The sequence below is a fragment of the Bos javanicus genome, chromosome 11, assembly GCF_032452875.1.
Source record: "Bos javanicus breed banteng chromosome 11, ARS-OSU_banteng_1.0, whole genome shotgun sequence".
Classification (NCBI taxonomy): domain Eukaryota; kingdom Metazoa; phylum Chordata; class Mammalia; order Artiodactyla; family Bovidae; genus Bos; species Bos javanicus.
This window is the reverse complement of record NC_083878.1, coordinates 10,702,804-10,721,047: the sequence shown is the minus strand read 5'-3', so window position 1 is coordinate 10,721,047 and position 18,244 is coordinate 10,702,804. Positions and strand designations below refer to the sequence as shown.

At 47.1% G+C, this 18,244-nt stretch overlaps 1 protein-coding gene across 4 annotated transcripts in view; it reads left to right on the top strand.

Moving 5' to 3' along the window:
- TET3 (tet methylcytosine dioxygenase 3) overlaps window positions 1–12,203 on the top strand; it is a 112,381-nt gene extending 100,178 nt beyond the window's left edge. For all 4 annotated transcript variants that reach the window (XM_061431884.1, XM_061431885.1, XM_061431883.1 and 1 more), the window contains 2 exons: window positions 3,568–3,904; window positions 4,448–12,203. In XM_061431884.1, coding sequence (XP_061287868.1) covers window positions 3,568–3,904; window positions 4,448–6,234 — 2,124 coding nt within the window. In that variant the 3' untranslated portion in view covers window positions 6,235–12,203. The remainder of the gene's footprint in view (window positions 1–3,567; window positions 3,905–4,447) is intronic.
- The last annotated feature ends 6,041 nt before the right edge of the window (window positions 12,204–18,244 follow it).

Genomic DNA, 18,244 nt, shown 5'->3' with positions numbered 1-18,244 from the left:
GTATGTACGGCTGAGTCCCTTTGCTGTCCACCTGAAACTATCACAGCATAGTTAATTGGCTGTACTCCAGTATAAAACTAAAAAGTTTTTTTTTTTTAATTAAGAAAATTCTGTTTTGAGATGCCTGCTAGATGTCCAGGCGGAGATGTAGAGTAGGCTGGGGAAAAGAAGGGTCTAGAGAAATGAAGTTGAGACTGGAGAGCACTTAGTTCATAATTAAGGCCATGAGCCTGGATGCAGGTCCCAGAAGAGTGAGTGCAAGATGGAGAAGGGAGGAGGTTTGGGCTTGGGTGGGGGCACCCTGGAAGGAGTGATGTGGCTCTCTTCTCTGCTTTTTACCTAGGTCCTAGGAGACAGGGCCCCCAGGGGGCTGTGGAAGAGACATGGGCACTGGCATGTTCAACTAAAAAGGAACCCCTAGAATCAGTGTAGCTTCTCCCCCCACGGGATGAACGGCCCAGCCCTAGGATTTTACTTCCCTATCTTGTCCCCCTTTCCCATGCTCAAGGCCAAAAATCAAGATGAGGCAGGCTTGTCTACACTGCACCGTGAGGATTTTGTAGCTGAAATATAGAGAAGGAGTGAGCCCTTCAGGGTTAGGAAAGGAGCAGGGAAGGAGGACAGACCACTGGGAGATAGGAGCATAGTCAGGTTATCTGGATCCCAGAGCTTCGAGAATGAAGTGAAAAATAAGTTTTTTTCCAAAGTGAATAATGGGTTTTTTCCTACCTGAACAATTATTTATTATAAAAAAAATTTCATAATATGAGAAAGTATGAAGTAAACATTGCCTGGCGTCTCAGAGATAACCTGTGTTAGCATTGTGATGGCCGTCCATTCAGATAACCTGAATGTGTGTGTGTGTGTGTGTGTGTGTGTGTGCTGTTCCATGACCTTGCTTCTCTGAACTCAGGAGCATGTGGTGGATAGCTTTCTGGGTCGGTGGATATCAGTTTACTTCAGCACGTTCTAAGGCTGTGTGTGTGGCTCTGTCACCGTTTACTAACCAGTCCCCTGCGGATGGACAGTACTTTCAGACTCCTTTCCATAAACCACAGGGAGGATGTCCTCAGTACAGTTTTGTGCAGTGGCCCCAGGATAAGGACACTTACAACTTACAGCCTTGGAGTGCTAATTTGCCAGCTTATTGGGCAGCAGTAGGGTTGGTCAGGAGGCAGAGAGGGGAGAGAATGGCTGACAGCTTTACTGGGGATTTCATAAAACGGAATGGGCAAGGCAAGATAAATAAGCTGAGTAAGTTTAGGGTGGATAGTTTGAATAATTCTTTAGGCTCTGGGCTTTAGAGGTGGTCTCTATGGGGCGATTTAAGACAGGGAGAGTATTTGGTGTGTGAGAGTTTGATAAAGGAGATGGGGTGGGATAGGTTGGTTTATGTATCAGAGTTGCATTGGCGGGGGTTTGATAAAGGAGATGGTTGGGGTGTGATAGGTTGGTTTATGTTTCAAAGTTGCATTGGTGGGGGGTTGATAAAGGAGATGGTTGGGGTGGCGTAGGTTGGTTTATGTATCAGAGTTGCATTGGCGGGGGTTTGATAAAGGAGATGGTTGGGGTGCGATAGGTTGGTTTATGTATCAGAGTTGCATTGGCGGGGGTTTGATAAAGGAGATGGTTGGGGTGCGATAGGTTGGTTTATGTATCAGAGTTGCATTGGCGGGGGTTTGATAAAGGAGATGGTTGGGGTGGGATAGGTTGGTTTATGTATCAAAGTTGCATTGGTGGGGGTTTGATAAAGGAGATGGTTGGGGTAGGATAGGTTGGTTTATGTATCAAAGTTGCATTGGTGGGGGTTTGATAAAGGAGATGATTGGGGTGGCATAGGTTGGTTTATGTATCAGAGTTGCATTGGCGGGGGTTTGATAAAGGAGATGGTTGGGGTGCGATAGGTTGGTTTATGTATCAGAGTTGCATTGGCGGGGGTTTGATAAAGGAGATGGTTGGGGTGGCATAGGTTGGTTTATGTACCAGAGTTGCATTGGCGGGGGTCATTTACTGCTATAGGAATTAGCTGGGCTTCCCAGGTGGCACTAGTGGTAAAGAACCCACCTGCCGATGCAGGAGGCGTAAGAGATGCAGGTCAGTCCCCGGGTTGGGAAGACCCCTGGATGAGGGCATGGCAGTCCATGCCAGGATTTTTGCCTGGAGAATCCAGTGGACAGAGGAGCCTGGCTACGTCCATAGGGTCGCAAAGAGTCGGACACAACTAAAGCAACTGAGCATGCAGTCTTAGGGAGGGTCAGTCCCTTCGAGATGAAGTCCCCAAATGTTAGAACATCAAGAATTCAGAAAATAAAATATAGTCAATACAAGAGTAAAAAGAGTAAACAAACAAACAAAATCAGACCTCCTCAGTAATCAGAGAAGCATATTCCAATGGCGAGATACATTTTGATACCAAGTGAGAAGTTTTAAATGAATGGCAAAAATGTCAACAAAGTATAGGAAAATTGAAAGTTCTGCCGGTGTGAGTGAAGCACTGATGCTAAATCGTTTTGGAGCACAGTTTGGCAGTATGTGGCAGTTCTCCATAGTGTTTATCCCAGGGAACTAAGTATCTTAGAAAATTCAGTGAAAGAATAAAAGTATTACTTAGGAAAAAATGAGAAACAGGTTTAAATAGTCATGAGGGATTAGTTAAATAGGTTAACACATTGATATAGTGGAATAATATAGTGTGGCTCTTAAATCGTATTGGGGAAGAATATCTAACATGTAAGAAAATATACTGCGTAAGAAAAGGTTATTCTAAAACTGTATGCATAATATGGGCTTCTCTGGTGGCTTAGTCAGTAAAGAATCTGCCTGCAATGCAGGAGACTTGGGTTCGATCCCTGGGTTGGGAAGATCCCCTGGAGGAGGGCATGGTAACCCATTCCAGTATTCTTGCCTGGAGAATCCCATGGACAGAGGAGCCTTGTGGGCTATAGTCCATGGCGTCACAAAAAGTCGGACACAACTGAGCGACTAAGCACACAGCACGTACATAGTATAAATGATCCTATTTAATTATTAAAAAGTGAGCATGTCTATGACCAAGTATATGTATGGGTTATTTCTAGTTGGTGGGATTATGGAGCTAATTTTCATGTCCTTTGTATTGCTGTAAATTTTCTACCACCGGCACGTACAATTTTCAGTTTTAAGAACAAAAGGAGATGAGTGTTGAGGGCAAGAAGGATGATGGTGGAAGGTCCGAGGTCTGGGTAATGACATGTCCTGGCAATGATGACATGGATGGCAGAGCACATCTCCCTGTCCTGACCTGGCCCCTTTCTGGCTGTTTGACCCAGAGCCAGTCATCTCATCCCCTCTCAGCCTTGTTAGGCAAAGTGAATGGATGTGCATTGAAAACTATCAAGCAAACTCTAAATGTTGGTGATACTGTTACTGTATAAACCAAGACAAGTGTGCTTTTTAGATAGTCTGAAAAGTGGTAACGGATAGCTGGGGTTGGGACTGTCTGGGGAAGGGGACAGCCTTGTACGTGGGATGCTCAGCCCCTCCCTCTCAGTGTCGGGCTCCCCCAACCTGTCTCTTTGCTTGAGGCAGGTCTGCACCCTGACCAAGGAAGACAATCGCTGCGTGGGCAAGATCCCCGAGGACGAGCAGCTGCACGTGCTCCCCTTGTACAAGATGGCCAGCACGGACGAGTTCGGCAGTGAGGAGAACCAGAACGCCAAGGTGGGCAGCGGGGCCATCCAGGTGCTCACCGCCTTCCCCCGCGAGGTCCGGCGCCTGCCCGAGCCTGCCAAGTCCTGCCGCCAGCGGCAGCTTGAAGCCAGGAAGGCGGCAGCTGAGAAGAAGAAGGTTCAGAAGGAGAAGCTGAGCACTCCTGAGAAGATCAAGCAGGAGGCCCTGGAGCTGGCTGGCATCACCACTGACCCAGGTGTGTGGGGAGAGGGTGCCCAGCAGGGGTGGCATGGAGCCATCGGGTCGGGGGGCCCTTACCACCCCTCTTCCTGACTTGAGAGAATTCCAGACAGAAAAGTACTGGAATCTCTCAGCCATCTGAACCGTCAGTTTTGTCAGTCAGCGACAGAGGACCCCAGACCCTATGGGAGGCACCTGGAAGCCAAGTACACGGAGGTCCCCCATCTTCCCAGAGCTGGGAAGTCCCCCAGCTCACCCGCTCCCCTCGCAGCGGGGCAGCAGGGTCTTCGGTGTGGGGCAGCCCTGATCTCTGCAGCAGCTGGCACAGGGGCGCTTCAGTGAGGACAGGTGGGGGTCTGCTTGGGTTGGGGGACCGAGAGCTCTGCCGGCCGCTCTCCCAGGGCTTCCTCGGGGCCAGGCCAAGCTGAGCTACGCCAGGAGCAAGCCCAGCCTCACGCATCTTGCCTGCCTGGCTGAGGAAACCTCTCAGGAGAAGAGGAAGCTTCTGTGGCGGTGGTTCTCTGTGCTCCTTCTCTGTCTCACCTCCTGTCTTCCTCAGGCCTTTCTCTGAAGGGTGGATTGTCCCAGCAAAGCCTGAAACCCTCCCTCAAGGTGGAGCCGCAGAGCCCCTTCAGCTCCTTCAAGTACAGCGGCAACACAGTGGTGGAGAGCTACTCGGTGCTGGGCAGCTGCCGGCCCTCCGACCCGTACAGCGTGAACAGCGTGTACTCCTACCACTCCCACTATGCACAGCCTGGCCTGGCCGCCGTCAACGGCTTCCACTCCAAGTACGCGCTTCCGGCGTTCAGCTACTATGGCTTTCCATCCAGTAACCCGGTCTTCCCCTCGCAATTCCTGGGTGCTGGTGCCTGGGGGCACGGTGGCGGCAGCAGCAGTTTTGAGAAGAAGCCAGACCTCCACGCTCTGCACAACAGCCTGAGCCCGGCCTACGGTGGTGCTGAGTTTGCCGAGCTGCCCGGTCAGGCTGTTCCCACAGACACCCACCACCCCGCTTCTCACCACCAGCAGCCTGCTTATCCAGGCCCCAAGGAGTATCTGCTTCCAAAGGCCCCCCAGATCCACCCAGTGTCCAGGGACCCCTCTCCCTTTGCACAGAGCTCCAATTGCTACAACAGATCCATCAAGCAAGAGCCAGTAGATCCACTGGTCCACACTGAATCTGTATCCAGAGAGCCTGGCAAGATGGGCAAAACACCTTTGCCTGAGGCATCTCAGAACGGGGGTCCCAGTCATCTATGGGGACAGTACTCAGGAGGCCCAAGCATGTCCCCCAAGAGGACTAATGGCGTGGGTGGCAGCTGGGGTGTGTTCCCTCCTGTGGAGAGCCCTGCCGTTATCCCTGATAAGCTCGGTTCTTTTGGGGGTTCCTGCCTGACCCCTTCCCACTTCCCCGATGGCCAGCATCAGTGGGGGTTGTTTCCTGGCGAGGGACAGCAGCCAGCCCCCCAGCCTGGAGGACGGCTGCGAGGCAAGCCGTGGAGCCCCTGCAAGTTTGGAAGCAACGCCTCGGCCTTGGCTGGGCCCGGCCTGACTGAGAAGCCGTGGGGGGTAGGGGCAGGGGATTTCAGCTCCGCCCTGAAAGGTGGTCCTGGATTCCAAGACAAGCTGTGGAGCCCCTTGAAAGGGGAGGAGGGGAGGATTCCAACCCCAGGGGCAAGCCAGCTGGACAAAGCCTGGCAGTCCTTCGGCATGCCCCTGGGCCCCAGTGAGAAGCTGTTTGGGGCCCTGAAGTCCGAGGAGAAGCTGTGGGATCCCTTCAGCCTGGAGGAGGGGACAGCAGAGGGGCCCCCGAACAAGGGGACAGTGAAGGAGGAGAAGGGCGCCGGTGGGGCGGAGGAGGAAGAGGAGCTGTGGTCGGACAGCGAACACAACTTCCTGGACGAGAACATCGGCGGCGTGGCCGTGGCCCCTGCCCATGGTTCCATCCTCATCGAGTGTGCCCGGCGGGAGCTGCACGCCACCACGCCCCTCAAGAAGCCCAACCGCTGCCATCCCACCCGCATCTCGCTGGTCTTCTACCAGCACAAGAACCTCAACCAGCCCAACCACGGGCTGGCGCTCTGGGAGGCCAAGATGAAGCAGCTGGCGGAGAGGGCGCGGGCACGACAGGAGGAGGCCGCTCGGCTGGGCCTGGGCCATCAGGAGGCCAAGCTCTATGGGAAGAAGCGCAAGTGGGGAGGCGCCGTGGTCCCTGAGTCCCAGCATAAGGAGAAGAAGGGGATGGTCCCCACCCGGCAGGCGCTGGCCATGCCCACGGACTCAGCGGTCACCGTGTCCTCCTATGCCTACACGAAGGTCACCGGCCCCTACAGCCGCTGGATCTAGGCGCCAGGGTGCCAGGGAGCCAGCGTACCTCAGCGTCGGGCCCGGCCCGAGCTGCCTCTGTGGTGCTTTCGCCCTCACACCTGGGGGCGGGTTGGGGGTGCAGAAGTCTTTTTATCTATATATACATATATAGATACGCATATATATGTATTTATGGTCCAAACCTCAGAACTGACCCGCCCCTCCTTTCCCCCCACCCCACTTCCCCAGCACTTTGAAGAAGAAACTACGGCTGTCGGGTGATTTTTTTCGTGATCTTAAATATTTATATCTCCACATTGGTTTTTTTTTTCCTCCCTTGTTTGGGGGGCTTTTATTTTCTCTTGTTTTTAAAACTCTATCCTTGTATATCACAATAATGGAAAGAAAGTTTATAGTGTCCTTTCACAAAGGAGTAGTTTTAAATTCCATTTAAAATGTGTATTTATTGGATTTTTTTTAAGTGACAATTGTAATGGTAAAGGATCGGCAGGAAAGGCCAGAAGCACTCATTCCTGCCCAGTTGTGCTGGGCCTGGTGAGCCTGGCCCTCTTGGGAGATGACGAGGTTCTCTCAGCCGTCGGCCCCTCATGAGCCAAGTGCAGGCTGTAGCCACCCACTGTCCCCCTGACAGACACCCTTCCCTTCAGGGGAGGTAGCCCTCAGGACAGCCTCTGTCCTCTGCAGTAGGATGGGAGACTCTGTAGAGGAACACCTGGGGTCCCTTTTCCAGTCACCGGCTTGGAGTCGGGTATGGGGGGCAGGCGTACCCCAGGCCAGGCACCTGAGATGCTGGCATAGATTTCCCCCGAAACCAGGTTGGAAGTAGATAGCTTCAAGCTTGCTAGTCTCCACACTGAATCCTCTCTGTCCGTTAGCTATCAAGTCACGTGGTACCGTGGTCCCCTCGGCAGCACCTCTGGACGGAGCTGGAATCGAGAGGTTCTCAGGAGCCTTTTTCCACCAAGCTGACTAGCCAATGAATACTGGCTGAAGGAATTTGTTTTAGTGGCAGGTTTAAAAAAAAAAAAAAAGCCTCCAAAGTCGATGCTGATACCGAAAAGGGCTACTGTATCTTTAAGAACAAGAAGTCGAACCCAAGCTGTGAAAAGCTGGCGCAGAGCCTGGTGCTGTAGTGCTGTGCTGGGACTTCTTGATCGGGCAGGCCGCACCCGCGGGAACTCCGCACAGCAGTGTGACAGCAGGAACGCATCTCCTTATCCCTGGATTTCACATTGGACAATGGTGCATGCCTCACACCTGAGCCCACCCCCTCCACGCTATCATTTGAGGAGTGGGCCTACACTTAACAATTTTTAAATGCAAGAGTCAAACCTTTTCAGCAGGTAGCTATGATTTTCCTCCCTATTTGGTGCCATTTCTCTATTTGGTCATTTTCTCCTTTCCTTCTTCCCCTCTCCACCCACTTGAACATGCCCATTCTAAAATTCTGGTGCATTCGTTCAGTTCTTTGAAATGAGAATGTGGTGCTTAATTTTTTTGACATTTGTTAAGAGAGGTTGGGCCTGACAGGTAGGAAGCAACGTCCGTCAACAGCAAGTCAGACTTCTTGGAGTGTTTGTTCTTCCTGTGGTATTAGCAAAAACGATGTCCAGCTACCCATGTGGATGTATGTGGTGCGTGAGAGGCTTCATAAGGACACAGAGGGGAATATGGCCACACAGTGATTGACAGCCAAACCCTGAGCTAAACATCAGATATTTATTGAGCAGTTTTATTCAGATGTGGGTCTTCATGAAATGAGTTTAACAATCAGATGACGATGCTGAAGGCAAGTTCCTGAGCTTCCAGGTGCCTTGTGAAAGAGCTGAGAATCGCCCCGCTGGCTGTGTACTGTAACTGTTCCAGAAGCACTGGCGGAGAGTCGCTGTGAGATATCCTAAGCATTTATGTGGTCTGGTTTTAATTGTAAATAGTGAAAAAAAATTTTTAAGCACTTTTGCCTAGATTTAAACAGCAACTTGAAAAAAGTATGTTTTAACATGTAATTGTGGGAGAAATTGTAAATAGTAGCTGAATATTTAACGTGCTTTGTCTAGCCTTCACTTTTACCATATTCTGTAAAGTTGCATTTATTTTACAGGACAAAAATGAAATATTATTGCTTTTGAAATAAATACCCAAGAGCTTATCAGGATTTCGAATTATTCAGAACTCAGATTTATAGGAAAACCTCTGACCTTCAGTTTGACAAGCTAAAGGAAGCAGAGTCTTTAATGAGCATGCTGATTTTCTAGTTTTGAGGAAAAGTTGGGTCCTTTAAATGCTATTTTGCTTAACGCATCAGTACTTTTATGCAGGTCTCATTTGACTCCGTGCTTAGGTAGATGCGGGGGGTGCCTTGAAAACTTCATTTTAAATTATCTTAAACAAGAAATACAATATTTTACAAAACATTTGGAGAATGTGACTGTCTGTATGACCCGGGGAAGCCCCAGGTTGGCTGTTGGTTTGGAAGGTCCTGAGTGTAACCCAGGTGATTCTGATACTTGGCATGTATGAATCTCCTTGATGTGTGTTCAATAGACTCTTCCCCTCATCACCCTTTGGTAGCAAAGCCATTAGATGAAAGGAGAAACCAATACAATCTAAAAGCATGTGATGTCTGTTCCCCCCAGCCCAAACAGCCTTTGGTTCATAATTTCTAGATTAGCAGATAGGCTGCTGAGAAGTGAGTCAAGAGGCAGTCTCCATTGGACGTCCCCATGCCCTCCAGAACGGTGTTTCAGAGATTAGGTGGTGCTGTTGCCATGCTCAAGCCCATGCTGATTTTTACACACTACATGTATAACCTACCTCAAATCTCAGTCATTAAATTAGCATGCTTTAGACGTATGTTTAAAAAGTAACTATGCACAGCTCTTTATCCCCTCCCCCTTGCTGCTGAAGGTTTCTTAAAAGAGAAAAATCGAATTTTTATTTTTTACTGGCACTATCATTTTTTAAGTCTGAAAGATGATTAACAGACATTTTTATCATGAGAAGAAAAATAAAGCCATTGCAACTAAGAACCTAACAGCATGACCAAGTTTTAGGAATAATAGTATAGCAACAGAAATGATGGAGTCCTAGAGTCATCTCCCCCAGTGTGCCCTGTCCACAGATGCCATCCACATGCAGTGCAGACAGTTGGTTCTTCTTTTGTTTTCCCTGCCTTTTTTGCATGCAAGGAAAGTACTTGCAAAGTTTTGTGCTAAGAAGTTTTTAAAATTAAAAAAATCGCTTTGCGGCAGGTTCTCGCAAAATAACTGGTGCTAGCTCAAGAAACCGTTATCCAACCATCAGAAATCTTGACTGACGTGTCTCATGGCTTTTGAGGTTTCTTGTTGTTGTTGTTTGGTGTGTGTTCTGGCAGGGCCTAGGTTTCCCACACTCTGGCTTCATGGGTACTGCTTTGCCGGCCCACTGAGATGACAGGTGCGCATGGAAAGAGGTCATACCCGCCCCTCTTGGCCCTTTCACCAGCCTCTTTTGGAAACAGTAGTTTGCAGAGCGAGGGACTTTAAAAGTGCTGAAGCAAGGAAAGAAGGAGCAGATCTTAATTGCTTTGTACCCGGCAGCAGTGGGTATGCGAGGATGGGTGACAGTGAGTAGATGGTAACCTGATTCCATTAAGAGAACCCAGCCAGGCTTCATGAAGTTGACCACCGCCAGATCCCACACCAGGGCAGTGCTGCGGAAAATTAAAATGATAGCCCCGACGTGCCTCAACCAATCTCTTTCCTTTTGTTACTGAAGTGTGTTTTATGGACTAGGAAGCATTTTTATGAATTGAAATAGTCTAAATAAAATGGTGCTATGGTGTTTTAATGTGACTGTCCCTGATCCTGTCCTGCTGAGGTGCTATCAAGGTTCTGAAACCACAACCAACCAAAAACAAGGTGGGCTCCAGTCTCTCTCGGCTTCTTCCCCTGCCCCCCTTTTGGTGCTGTCTCCTTAGACTTCTGTTTACGTGCTAGAACCTGCTCTGAGCAGTTTTTCTGTTTTGATTTATTCTCCCCTTGTTGGCCACACAGAAAGGCGAGTCTCGAAGGCAGCCAGCCCTCTTACTGGGGCGGGGAGTGGGCCTGCCTGGCTTGGAGGTGGCGGGCATGCTGGTTTCACATGTGTCCTCTTGGGTCTATCAAGAAAGGAAGCGTGAAGGGGTTTTGGGGGGTTCTTTGGAGGAAGGGGAGTCGGGTGCTTCTGCATCTTCTAACGTGGCAGGCATTCTTGCTGTCCAGGGTGCTGACTAGATGTCTCTGAGAGTTCCAAAGGTGCTCTGCAGGCCAGGGTGGGCCGGATGGGCCTCCTTCCTCCCCAGCACTGGCCAGGACTGTGGCGGGCAGGGGGCTCATTCCTTTGCTCCTCACAGCCTTTGCCCCAGCATTGCTTCTGCCTCTCGCTGGTATCCCCTCGTGTTCAAACTAAAGGAAGGAGCTTTGCTCACTTGGTGCCACTGAGGCTGTTTTTAGTTGGTGCTATTCCAAATTTCTTCTTGGGTCCACAAAAGTTGATATTTTAAAAATTCAACAGGAAGCTCTGTTTTGTGTCATCCACTGTCACAATAATTTTTTTTTTTTAAATACCTCAAAAACAGGACATCATGACAACTTTGGTAAAGTAGATTCCAGGAGGGTCTGATACATACAGGTTGTCCATTTGATGACCTACTTGACCTTGAAGAATCTGGGGTCGTTTTAGTTTTCATTCTTCAGTTAAAATGGCAGAATGCTTAAAGGAAGGACTGTGGTTGACTTTTATTTTGTTTCAAGTTTTGCTTTTGAATAAAATGTGAATTTCCTATGCCCATCTCATCGAGCTTTTTCAGTCATTGTTGCTGTCATTTGAAATGACTCCCTCACAACCTATCTTTATTGACCAGCTGCATCTGCTGTAGCCAACTTCAACATACCCTGGACCAACCTGAGTGTTTTTTGAGGTGCATACCCCCAGCATAGGTTATACAGTCCCGCACGCACTCACACGCACAGGGAGAGTTTTTCCATGTGCGAGGCCCCGTCCTGGCATTCCCAGCCCTTCCTTCCGCAGAGCTGCCAACAAGAGAAAAGCAATAGGCTTCTTCCCTGAGCAGAGATTGCAGCACAGAAATGCAAGGTCTACCGTCGCTTTTTGCCTAAGAATCAGTGAGAATTGGCCTACTTCCTCGTTTGCTCCTCTTCTGATATCAGGGATGATTTTTGTAGTGGTGTTGTTTGCTCTCTTTTCTCATTTTGACTACCTGTCATTCAGGGATAACTCATCATTGTCACATGAGGATTTTAAAAATTCTATTTGGCTCATTGAATATCCAAATTTTCTTGGTTCCAATAGTTTTTTTTTTTTTTTTCTTTTGAGGGGAAAAAAGGAGGAGAAAAACAGGAGTGACGTAATTTCTTTTTCATCTATTCTAATTAAAGAAACAAGGGCAGGTCATATTGTGGCATATTAATGCATTGGACTTAATCTAGAACCCCTGTAGCTTTTTGATGTGTTTTATTTCTTCTCTCTTTGAATTCCTGTTTGGTTACTTGGCTTCCAATGGAGGTGAACTTAACAACCATACTTGAATATTCCGTCTTGACTTTGTAACTGTGGCTACTTGAAATGAAGTTTATCTGGGGTTGATGGATGAATGGTAGATTTTTGCAATGTCTCAAGGCAATAGGATGTGTATTATTAAACTGTAGATATTCTTAGTACAGTAAATTTATGCTGATAATTTTATTTTGTATAATTTTTACTTTTTTGTTAATATTTTTTCCTCCCACTTTATTGGTTTGCCTCCTGAGCTACCCTCCTTGCCCTCCCTTCTCCCCCAGTGTTTCAGCAGATTTAATTTAGGGTGCCTAGAAATTGCAAGTATGTATCCTTTTTTGATTTGTATTTTATTATAATTTACACAAACAACTGGGTTTGTGAACTGTATTACTCCTGGTATCTTTAAAATATTGTGGGTGTTTTAATAAATTTTATATTTATTTTTTGCACTCAAATTCTGTGTGGCTTCTTTTTCCCCACCTTGAATTGGGCCCAGATTGTGGTATTTAAGGTTCCCTATAATCCCACTGTGGTCCAACTCTCAGATCCATACATAACTACTGGAAAAGCCACAGCTTGAAATCCCACTACAAGTGAATCACATATCACAAACATTTTCAGAGTACTTAAATATAACCATGTGCATGTATAACTTTTAAAATGGAATAAAACAATAAGACTGTCCTCTTCATGGATCATAGCCTTATAGTAAAGAGACTTGTGTAACGCAGTGAAGCTGTGAACCGTGACATGCAGGGCCACCCAAGACAGGTCACAGTGAAGAGTTCTGACAAACGTCGGGAAGAAAACGGCAACCCATTCCAGTATTCTTGCCTGGAGAACCCCATGTACAGTATGAAAAGGCAAAAAGATATGACACCAGAAAATGAGCTCCCCAGGTCTGGAGGTGTCCAGTATGCTACTGGGGAAGAGCAGAGGGCAGTTGGTAATAGCTCCAGAAAGAATGATGTGGCTGGGCCAAAGCGGGAACGGCACTCAGTAGTGAAAGTACAGTCCAGTGTCGTAAAGAACAATAAAGAACAATACTGCAAAACCTGGGATGTTAGGCCCATGAATCAAGGTAAATTGGCTGTGGTCAAGCAGGAGATGGCAAAAGTGAACATCGACATCTTAGGAATCAGTGAACTAAAATGGATGAGAATGGGAGAATTTAATTCATATGACCACTATACCTACTACTGTGGGAAAATCCCTTAGAAGAAATGGAATAGCCCTCGCAGTCAACAAGAGACTCCAAAATGTAATACTTGGGTGCAGTCTCAAAAACAGCAGAATGATCTTGGTTTGTTTGCAAGGCAAATCATTCAACATCACAGTAATCCAAGTCTATGCCACAATCACTGATGCTTAAGAAGCTGAGGTTGACTGCTTCTATGAAAACCTACAAGACCTTCTAGAATTAACACCAAAAAAATATGTCCTTTTCGTTATAGGGGATAGGAATGCAAAAGTAAGAATAGATACCTGAAATAACAGGTAAGTTTGGTCTTGGAGTACAAAATGAAGAAGGGCAAAGGCTAAGAGTGTTCTGTCAAGAAAATGTGCTGGTCACAGCAAACACCCTTTTCCAACAACCCAAGAGAAAGCTCCACACATGGACATCACCAGATGGTCAATACCAAAATTGGATTATGTTCTTTGCAGCCAAAGATGGAGAAGCTCTATATAGTCAGTAAAAACGAGGCTTGGAGCTAAGTGTGGCTCAGATCATGAGCTCCTTGTTGGAAAATTTAGGCTTAAAGTGAACAAAGTAAGCAAAATCACTAGGCCATTCAGGTATGACCTAAATCAAACCCCTTATGATTATACGGTGACAGATAGATTCAAGGGATTAGATCTGACAGAGTGCCTGAAGAACTGTGGATGGAGTTCATAGTTCTTGTACAGGAGACGGTGACCAGAACCATCTCCAAGAAAAAGAAATGTAAAAAGACTAAGTGGTTGTCTCAGGAGGCTTTATGAACAGCTGAGGAAAGAAGAGAAGTGAAAAGCCAGGGAGAAAGGAAAAGAAATAGCCAAGAGAACGCAAAGTTCCAGAGGATAACAAGGAGAGGTGCAAAGAAGTAGAGGAAAGCAATAGAATAGGAAAAACTAGAGATCTCTTCAAAAAATTGGAGGTATTAAGGAAACATTTCATGTGAGGATGGGTATTATAAAGGACAGAAATGGTAGGACCTAACAAACAGAAAAGATTAAGAATAGATGGCAAGAATACACAGAACTATACAGGAAAGGGCTTAATGACTCGGATATCCACCATGGTGTGGTGACTTACCTACAGCCAGACATCCTGGAATGTGAAATCAAGTGGGCCTGAGGAAGCATTACTACGAACAAAGCTAGTGGAGGTGATGGAATTCCAGCTGAGCTATTTAAAATCCTAAAAGATGATGCTGTTAAAGTGCTGCACTCAATATGTCAGCAAATTTGGAAAACTCAGCAGTGGCCACAGGACTAGAAAAGGTTAGTTTTCATTCCAATCCCAAGGAAGAGTAATGTCAAAGAATGTTCAAACTACCATAAAATTTATTTCATTTCACATGCTAGCAAGGTTATGCTCAAAATCCTTCAAGCTAGGCTTCAGCAGTAGTTGATTGACTAAGCTAAAGACTTTGACTGTGTGGATCACAACAAACTGTGGAAAATTCTTAGAAGGGAAATACCAGACCATCTTACTTGTTTCCTGAGAAATCTGTATGCAGGTAAGAAGCAACAGTTAGAACTGGACATGGAACAATGGACTGGTTCCAAACTGGGAAAGGAGTACCTCAAGGCTGTATATTGTCACCCTGCTTATTTAACTTACAGGCAGAGTACATCATGTGAAATGCTGGGTTGGATGAATCACGAGTTCGAATCAATATTGCTGGGAGAAATATAAATAGCCTCAGATGTGCAGATAATACCACTACAATGGCAGATGGTGAGAAGCAAATAAATAGCCTCTTGATGAGGGTGAAAGAGAATGAAAAAACCGGCTTTAAACTCAACATTCAAAAAACCAAGATCTTAGCATCTGGTCCTATCACTTCATGGCAAATAGATGGGAAAACAATGGAAACAGTGATAGACTTTATTTTCTTGGACTCCAGAATCACTGCAGACAGTGATTGCAATGGAACTTAAGATGCTTGCTCCTTGGAAGAAAAGCTATGATGAACCTAGACAGCATGTTAAAAAGCAGAGACATCATTTTGCTGACAAAGGTCTGTATAGTCAAAGCTATGGAATTTCCAGTAATCATGTACAAATGTGAGAGTTGGACCATAAAGAAGGTTGAGTACTGAAGAATTGATGCTTTGGAATTGTGGTTCTGGAGAAGACTCTTGAGAGTCCGTTAGACAGCAAGGAGACCAAACCAGTCAATCCTAAAGGAAATCAACCCTGAAGTTTCATTGGAAGGACTGTTGCTGAAGCTAAAACTCCAATACTTAGGCCACCTGATGGGAAGAGCCAACTCATTGGAAATGACCCTCATGCTGGGAAAGATTGAAGGCTAAAGGAGAAAGCGGTGACAGAGAATGAGATGGTTAGATAGCATCACTGACTCAATGGACATGAATTTGAGCAAACTCCGGGAGATAGTGGAGAGCAGAGGACCCTGGCATGCTGCAGTCCATGGGGCTGCAAAGAGTTGGACTAGACTTGGCAACTGAACTAAAACAATCGTAATCTTTTTCCACAACCTTATCACAAGTTCTGCTGATGCCCTTGTAGACTTCTTAACCTAAAAGAGCTGTTAGTCATTTTGTCTCTCCCAGTGTACTCTGAAAACAATAGGCACTCATTGTCCTGTAAGAAGAAATGAATGAATGCCCTTAGTGAGCGGGGGGATCAGCTAAAATACATTCAACACGTGGAACTCAGCCACATTCTCGCCAGAGACACAGGACACCACAGAAGACACAAGAGGACCACACGTGGGAGACACTATAGCACGCGTAATCAAAGCTCCATCAAAATCTAGATCCCTCCAATGCTATTCTGACTCCCACCTGCAGAAGCCTTGGCAGATACTAGCTCTTCTCCTCTTCCAAGAAGCCCAAACCCAGGCCCAGTTCCCCTTCCCTCCCCTTGAAACGTCATCCTCTATTTTGACTTTTTTCCTCACACGCACTGATTCCTACTCCTTGGGGCTGCTCCCCTCCCCTTGCCCTGACATTTTCTCTGGAATTGCATCCTTTGCTCTGCCTCTGGGACCTGCCTCTTCAACTATGCTCTTTCTGCAGCTCCTCCCTCACCGTGCTCTCAGGACCATCGGCCTGATCCTGCTCTGCCTTCAAGTCACCACTTTTCTCCCCACTTCCTATCACCACCACGTTTCTGCAGGTATAGACAACTTCCTGGTTTCAACATCCACACTACTCACTCACTGTATCCTTGTTCCTCCAGAAAGAGCTGTCTTCCAGGCCCATGATTCTGTCTTCACTGATCTCTCAAAACCCTCCATTCCTGGAATGTGTTAATACCACCGGTGACATCCCATTATCCCAGAAGCCTAAAGCCCCCTACTCTTCCCACGGCCCCTCATGTCCTTTAAGCATAGATGCCCAAGAGAACAGGTTCAAGCCTCGCTATGACTAGGCTTTCCCTCAGAGCCCTTGTTCAACCACCAGGCCTCAACTATGACCCTAATGCCAAAGTTGTATCTAGAAGCTCTGGATGGCTGTTTGGCAGGGCCAAAGGCATAACACATCTGAAACTGACCTCTTCATACTTCCCTGGTGGCCCACTGGTGAAGAGTCCACCTTCCAGGGCAGGGGACTCAGGTTCAATCCCTGGTAGGGGAACTAAGATCCCGCATGCCGCAGTGCCACAGGGCAACTAACCTGTGTGTGGCCACTAAACAACGCCCGTGTGCCACAACGAAGACCCAGCGCAGTCAAATGTTTTTTTAAATTGCTAATAATAATAAAATTAACCCCCCAAGGCTCTGTCATATTTTCCTCAGGCTGTTGATGGCCCCATCATTCTATTGGTCACATCCTGACACTTGCCAAGGCTGGGTTTTACCTTAGTATCCTCAATCCTGCCTCCCCTTTCCATGATTATTAGCAGTCCACACTGTGCAGTTGCCCAGGCTGTACACTGACATAGACTGACATGTGGGCCTCGATCACTGGCATAGACTCCCCACGGCCAGGAGAGGACCACAGCAGGGCCTTCTAAAGCCAGGGGCCCAGGCAGGGGCCTCTAGTGACTTTCACAAGACCATCAGCTAGGAAGTGGCAGAACCCAGACTCAAACCAGGTATGTCTGATACAAAAGCCTATGCAAATATACCCCTGCTTCTTCTGTACCTTAAGAGACATGTATCCAATGGATACATACTGTTCTCGCTGGCAGGTATCTACCCACAAGCTGAGCTTAAGTCGTGGCTGGCAGCCTGAGGGTCTACCAGCACAAGAGACATAGGACAAGATGACTCTGCAGGAAGACGAGCTTTTCAGAGCTTTTCAACAGGTATCAATATGTGAAAGTCTGCATTCTAGCCCCCATTTTATCTTTCCACTCACCTCACTGAAAACAATCTCCTTATCCAGATAATCTTCCTTAAACCAAAAGAGATGATACTATTTCCCAGTAACACTCCTCAATGGTCTCCACTTGACATAGCTCTCAGGGTAAGGTGCAACACCCTAACTCTGTCAGAAGGCCCTGCAGGACCTGGCCCCAGCTTACTCTTTGTCTGACGATCTCCTCAGTGGCCCCCCTCACTCCAGCCAAGTGGCTTCTCACACACGAAGGTGCTTTCAGGCTAATGGTAGGGCAAATAATACCACCATGAGCTCACTTCTGTCAAAATCCTTAAAATATGTACATAAACTATAAAACTACTCCAAATAAATTATCAATAAGAATAAAAAGATCAACAAGGTTTTACTCAAGAAAGTGAATAAAGTCGAGTTATCTGAAACCAAAGATAAACTTTTACTTCGCAGTCATGTCTAAGTCTTTGCAACTCCATGACTATGCAGTCCATGGAATTCTCTAGGCCAGAATACTGGATTGGGTTGCTGTTTCCTCCTCCAGGGGATCTTCCCAACCCAGGGAAGATCCCAATCCAGGTCTCCCAAATTGTGGGTGGATTCTTTACCAGCTGAGCTACCATGCAATTCTAAAGAATATCATTCAGTTCAGTTCAGTTCATTTCCTCAGTCGTGTCCGACTCTTTGCAACCACATGGACTGCAGCACTCCAGGCCTCCCTGTCCATCACCAACTCCTGGAGTTTATCCAAACTCATGTCCATTGAGTTGGTGCTGCCATCCAACCATTTCATCCTCTGTCATCCCCTTCTCCTCCCCACTTCAGTCTTTCCCAACATCAGGGTCTTTTCAAATGAGTCAGTTCTTCGCATCAAGTGGCCAAAGTATTGGAGTTTCAGCTTCAACATCAGTCCTTCCAGTGAACACTCAGGACTTATCTCCTTTAGGATGGACTGACTGGCTGGATCTCCTTGCAATCCA